Source organism: Pagrus major, chromosome 21, assembly GCF_040436345.1.
Source record: "Pagrus major chromosome 21, Pma_NU_1.0".
In the NCBI taxonomy this organism is placed as follows: Eukaryota; Metazoa; Chordata; class Actinopteri; order Spariformes; family Sparidae; genus Pagrus; species Pagrus major.
The window spans coordinates 7,948,517-7,955,448 of NC_133235.1; the positions used below are offsets into that span (position 1 = coordinate 7,948,517).

The window sequence follows — 6,932 nt, forward strand, 5'->3', positions numbered from 1 at the left end:
CACCGCGATAGCCAGGCATAACGACGTTGTCAGACGACGCATCAAGACGACACGTAGTAACGACATATAGTAACGACGCATAGCAACGACGCATAGCAATGACACATCATGACGACACGCCATAACACACATAATGACACTGTCAAACAACACATCACAACACACATCATAACAACACTTTGTCAAATGACACATCATGACGACACGATGTAATGACAAAGTCAAATGACACAAGGACAGTTCAACGTTTAATAGACATAGACAAATGTCTTCTCACATGTTCAGTAGACATAGACAGTGCGCATGGCGACATATTTTTGGCACAAATGGAACCCCATACAAAAGCACTCTACTGTTCCTGTAGAAACTACAGTGCATAACTGCTTGAATCGCTCTCTGCTGGAATATTTTGTTTGTTTGCTTGCTTTTTTAAAATGTGTTTATTTTTAACTCAAATTAAACAGCTAAATGGCTAAAACCATTATAGATAAATTGATGTTTCGGTGGTTGTTTAGGATTTCCGAGGTGAACCGAATGCAGCACGAGCCTCGGTGCTTCTCAGAGCTCTCTCCTCGCATCCTTTTGTGTCTCCTGTCCAATCAGCGCTCAGATGCGGCTCGCTGGCTGCTCATTGGTCGCGAAGGAGGAAGATGCGACGGCCATGGAGAATAGACTGGGGACTTTTCAAAGCATCCCACTGATGTGATTATTATTGTGAAGTGATATTTAGGCGTTGACTCGTCGCGGTATGTAGTGCGGGGCCTGTGGTTTGTTACCTACTGGACTCTGGTCGGTTTCCTGTCTCTGTGTCTGGTTTTGTTTGTTTTGTCGGACCGTTTGATGAGATGTCGGGCCTGTGGCGCGGCTTTGTAGGTGAAGTCACTCCCTAGAAATGTAGCTTGGGGTTACAACACTGCTAGAGCTATCACTGAAGGTAAGAAAAGCCTTAAACGGGACTGAAACGCACTAATAGCTTCTTTATTTATTGTGGGGATGTAATTTGACTTGTGCTCCCGGTTTTCTACGTGACTCTTGACTTGTGGGCCTAACTATGGACGGGCTGCCTGCTTTAGCATGAGATACTTCACACTGTGGAGCTGTGAAATTAAGTGAGCAGCAAGACTTCAGACATGACAGCAATTCAGTGCTTAGTGATAGTGGGCTGCAGGTGATTAAAATCAAATAGCAATATTTATTCATATTTATAGCAAATATTTCTAGGGTGGGCTAATATGTGACTAGATATGTGTACAGCCAGGGGGAGAATGTAATTCAGTATGCTACATTTACTCAAGTAGGCTACTGTACTCTGGCCTGTATGAAGTTCTGAGCACTCTTTTATGTCTCATTGTACTTTTACGACATTTATCTGAGAGCTTTAGTTACAGCTTACTTTATAGATTGTTACTGATACAACATATGTAGGGCTGCAACTAACTATTATATTCATAATCATTTAATCTGCCAATTGTTTTCATCATAAATAACAGAGTATTTCTACACTGTGGTATTGCAGTTTTCAGTTTAAGATATAACATGTAATTTCTGCATTAAAATGTCTAAAAACGACGAGACCTTCTGTTGAATATTTAGTTGAGTTTTGAACTTACAACAATGCTCAAATTCAATAAGAGACATCCCGAATTTTGTTCAAGGTAACGGTGTGTTTTATATGGTAATATATAACATATATGAGCTATATATAATATAATGTATAATAACCTTTGGGTAAATGCCGGATGATAAGTCAGAGAGTGAGGTAGGAAGTTTGTGAACATGTAATGTGAATGAAACTTTAAAACATCACCTCGTCAGTGAACATTTCTGCCTGAGTCATGTCAGATAGATTTTCATCAGCAATGCTGGTTTTTAATAATGAGGACATCAACTCCCATGATGCCATGGTACTTCTTTTTTAGTCTTGTTTTGATTGAGAGACTTGAGAGTGGCAGAATTTACATATTGTGTTGAGATGAAGTCACAGCTCTCTTCTTGTAGGTATTGCTGTGTGGACGATGCACGAGCGATGTCTGATGTTGAGGCCACGTACGCAGACTTCATCGCCTCTGGCAGGACGGGACGAAGGAACGCCATGCACGACATCCTGCAGAGTCCCACCGACCCCGAGGGACGTGAACTGCCCCTCACCCTGTCTCTGTCCCAGCTGCACATCAACGCAGGAGGGGGAGGTAAACTGCTGCATCGTGCTGCTTCAGTCAGCTCCACTTTAGCTTTCATCTTAATCATTTATACTGTATAGTGTACCAGCTGCAGATACAGCAAGGTTTCCAAGACACTTACTGTTCTTCACATCATACCAAACTACTTCATCTGAGAAAGCAAATGTTTCATAAGATAAAATCATGGTGTGTTTTACATTGTTACTTTAATTGTAATCATGGTAGTGTACTGAGATCCAAACTATGGTCTAACAATACATTATCCTTCAGCGTTACTGTAACACTAGAAGATGTCACTGATAAAATGCAATAACTCTCTAAAGAAAATGTTCTCTACACACTGCAGTACATTAAGGAAAATGTTACTGTTATACATGTCAAGATTATGTTGTTTCTCTTTAGCTTCTTGTTCAACATACTATTTGCTCTTGTGATAGCACCAATTTCCAAAATGATGATTTCAGAAGGAGCATGTGTGGAGGCCATACATGAGGGTGCCCTTACATTTATTTAAAAAAAAATAGAGGCTCTCTTGAAGAAAAAAAGGCTAACTCCAACTTATAATACACTCTCCAACTTGCATCAGCCATTGTGTGGCTGTTTGCAAATAAGAGATCTACAGTAGTAAAACAGTTTTTTAATTATCTGTTAACAGATTCTATACTGTATTATTCTCTATGAGCAGATATCTGCATATGAGTGTGGAATCTGGAGGCAAATGACAAGATTTTTCTTGTCTGAAGCATTCCCGTTTCTGTTTGTAGTCCCAGTAGTATTGACCAATCACGCTTGAGCGGGCATTGGTTGCATGGAGGTAAACGGTCCGTGCGGAGAGCAAAGCAGGTGGAACACATTGGCCCAAATGCAGTCAGCTATTGTCTGACGTCGATTCAGCTTTTAATAGATTTTTTTAGATTTATCAGTATTCATATGAATACTGTTTATAGAGTGGCCAAAATATCTTCTGGATGTCTCAAGTTACTCATCAGTGTGTAAACAATGAATGGTGCATGATGAGGCTACAGTTATAGCCTCAAACCATTGCTCAGATGATTGAAAGATGTCCATTCTGACAGTGTTCAGAGTTAGTTCTGTGAATTTGTGAACGGGGTGTGTTCAAGCTAAAACAGGGTGTTAATGCCCACTTGTAAAAATCAGGCCAAAAAAAGAGTCTAAAAAATGTTTTCAACATCTTTTCCTGGCTGTACACAACTTAACCTGTAACATCCACATAACATCAGTATTGCAGTATTTTTTAGCTCTGTGTGCTATATTTCCCTGCAAAACCAATCTCTCACACAGGCAACACCTCTGAAGTTCTGCGTCTTTTTGCCATTACAGTCGAAACTTCAGGAGTAGCAGGCTGGTAAATGACATTTTTGCAAACACCTGGTATTGTTTTGCAATTACTTTGTCTTATGAGCAATTACAAAGTTGGCTGAGATGACAGTTGTTTGATTTAGGAAGGCAGTTATCATCTGTGTGTTGAACATTGTGGTGAATTGCACCCTGGAGGGCAGGAACGATGCATTCAACAATAGACAAGAGTCTACAAAACAATACTAGCAGCTATGTGATTTGAGTTAACGTCGGGAAACATGCTCGCAATGACAAGGCCAACATACTGATGTTTAGAAGGTAATATTTACTAGGTTCACCATCATAGTTTGGCATTTCAGCATGCTCATATTTTTTACTTAGCGCTAACAAGAAAGTACAGCTTGGAATGACGTTAGTTTTGCAGGTTTTTGTTCAAATACGTCAGGACGTCACATAAGTAATTCAATATCTCTTACGATATTTGCGTCTGAACCAACCAAGTCAAGGATTATTTGGATTAAGGACACAGCCTAAAACATGCAAAAACACTGATGTAATCCTTTAATATTCATGTCTAGTCAATATACATTTTCCTGCCCCTCCTCATTTTTCTGCAGACGGAGACGACACAGAGGACAGCCAGAGCTCCTCTTCCTCCTCGGCCCACAGGGATGCTGAGCAGAGGAACAGTTAACCTGCCACACACTCCTGCCAGTGGACACAGAGTTGCAAGACGGATTCCAGACACCATCGTGATGAGGGCGGTCATCCAAAGTGGGCTGGTAGCCGGAGGGTAGCACCACCACTGTTGTGGTGCCTACAAGCAGGGCACTGACCCACCCAAAATCCACTGAATAGGCGCTGTGCTGCGATGTGATCACCCAGTGCTCTCATGTCCCTGTGGCTCTACTGTGCACTAGAATAACAGACTGTTGGCAGGGGTGTTTTTCAGAGTTGGGGTAAGCAGAGAGACACATTTGTAGCTCTTGTACAGCTGATTTAACTTTCAGTCGTAGTTACTAAACACACAGGCTGGAAGATTGGAATAAAAAGAGAAAATAGACAGAGATCCTATGTGAGTTTTGTAGTTGTGCAGGCAATCTGTAAGACCACTGAGACGTGCTGATGTAATGGGCCACAGTGGGAGTAGCATGTTTGTAGTGATGCTGATAGAGATTATATTGCCAGTTAATGGCTTGTGCTTCCTTTGAATTGACAATACTGTAGAGGGAATTGGACCACTCAGCTGTAGTAGAGCTGGAAAACAACATGAACAAAAGCACTGGGGCTCAGTTACTTTATCTGTTGAAAGGTGTGTTCACTGATTCTGTTGTTTGGTGGACAAAATTCAGTTATATGCTATGTGTGAAACTGCAAACAGTAGGAGAGCATTGAGATGATGGTGCGACACCAACAATAGTTAATCATACATTTACAGTGAATATGGATGACATGTTTCAATGGCTCAGTGGTTAAAAGAAGAAGAAGCAATGATGGTGTACTATCTTTTAAAATGTTTATACTTTCGTTTTTTTACTTTTCTAATGATGCCATTATAATCACAAACTTAAAGGAGTGGTGTAAATTCTGGGAAGTATATTTATTTGCTTTTTTGCCAAAAGTTAGATGAGAGGATTGATACCACGCATGTCTGTATGTTAAATATCCTACCTGGAGTCAGCAGGAGGTTAGCCTAGCTTAGGATAAAAGGTGGGAATGGGGAAACAGCTGGACTGGCTAACGAAATCCATCTACCAGCACCTCTAAAGCTCGTTAATTAACTAGTTATACCTTGTTTGTTAAAATTTGTCCAAGGGGTCACTAAGCTATTTCTTGGCTGCAACCACTTGTACCACACGTTGTTTTTCTCACTTCAGGTTTTGTATACATTAAACAGAGGAGATAACATGTTTATTGTTGGACCTCAGAGGTGTCGCCAGACAGATTTTGGTAATTTTGGACCGAGCCAGGCGAGCTGTTTCCCCTTGATTATGTGTTTAAGCTAAGCTATGCTGATTCACCATTGGGCGCCTGTTCTAGTCGGCATTCTCTTCCCTCCCGCTATCTGCGCATTTCTATTTTTAAATCCCGCACCTCAACGAGAAACAAAGACGACAGCCTCCGAGCTAGCAATCTACACATTGAAAAGGGCAAGTTACCCAAACACTTAGCTGGTCGCTAGTGGTACAAACCTAACCAAGCTACTAGAGCCTGTGACTAGATCCCGACCGATACCAAGTTTTTGGAGCCAATATTAGCAAGTAAAAATTTCCAATAACGATATATCAGCCGATACACGCACGTTTTTTGCAATGATCCAAATCCTCCATAATGACATCAGTGCACTAAAACAATAAACTTTACTGGGTATTTAATGATTAAAAGTCGCATGTTTTTCTACATATATAGATAGATATGTGATAGATGATTTCAGTCAATAACATCGGCCAACCGATACACCGTCGGGCTCTAGCTGTTACCTTTTCTTTCGCAGGGATTTAGACTTTTTAATGCCAGGGCTCACCTCCCCACATGCAAGTTTCCCCCCGACACTTTTTAGCAGGGGCACTAATCCTGCATCCTTGGTTCAGTGCCGCCTTAGACAGTTGTGATTGGTATAATGAAAAACAAACAAGATGGAGCGTTTTTTTCTACACCTACACCTGAGTAGAATTGGTGCAGCACTGTGCAGAAAGGTCAGGCTTTTGATGCCTCCTGACAACTGACCCACAACCCACTATTTGTAGCTTTGTTGTAGGTTTTCTTAGAGTATTCATGAACCCACAAATTAACCAAGTGTGTTCCTCTTTTCTATGTTGGCTATTGTTGTACTTTGTTTCCTAGCAGTGTTGTTTTGATTTTTTAAGAAAACGTATGTTGATTTATGACCAACCTTAGATAAGCTAGTTAGAACAGCTTAGCTTACTGGCTACTTGCTCCAGCTACACATTTTGCGCATAAACGTGAAGCTGGTATGAATCCTCTCATCAAACTCTTGTCAGTAAAGTAAATAAGTGTATTTCCCAAAATGCCGAGCTATTCCTGAAAGGGTAGCTTCACCAATTGTACACGTTAAAGTGTGTTTACAGGTCTTGGAGAGTCTTACTGCATATGTGAAAAAGTAGCTAATACAACACCTTTTGTGGCTCCAGAGGAAGCTGCCTCCAGTGATGTAACTCAGTTGATAAGTTGCATTGTGGGTAATGTAGGCGGCAGGTTTTGAAAAGGAAGAAGAACGTGTGGAATAAAAACAGCAAGGTTTCTGGTGCTGCTGTATCAATTTTGATCATTTGTTTTTAATCTGCCCGTAATGAGTCCAACAGTGTTATAGCAGTGCAATGCTAGACCAGTGGACCTTTTCAAAACCTGAAGCTTACATTACCCACAATGCATCTGAGTGACATCCCTGGAGGTAATTAATCAGATTACATG

At 40.9% G+C, this 6,932-nt stretch overlaps 1 protein-coding gene across 1 annotated transcript; it reads left to right on the forward strand.

Annotated features, from left to right (window-relative positions):
- The first annotated feature begins 2,026 nt into the window (after window positions 1-2,026).
- LOC141016290 (cAMP-dependent protein kinase inhibitor alpha-like) lies at window positions 2,027-4,194 on the forward strand. The gene is made up of 2 exons (XM_073490561.1): window positions 2,027-2,189; window positions 4,118-4,194. The coding sequence occupies exons 1-2, from the start codon at window positions 2,027-2,029 to the stop codon at window positions 4,192-4,194; spliced, it is 240 nt and encodes a 79-aa protein (XP_073346662.1).
- The last annotated feature ends 2,738 nt before the right edge of the window (window positions 4,195-6,932 follow it).

Excerpts from the sequence above, each read along its gene's own strand:
- LOC141016290 (XM_073490561.1), top strand. The coding sequence starts at position 2,027 with ATGTCTGATGTTGAGGCCACGTACGCAGACTTCATCGCCTCTGGCAGG. Across the intron at positions 2,190-4,117 it reads CATCAACGCAGGAGGGGGAG|ACGGAGACGACACAGAGGAC; the intron begins GTAAACTGCTGC and ends ATTTTTCTGCAG.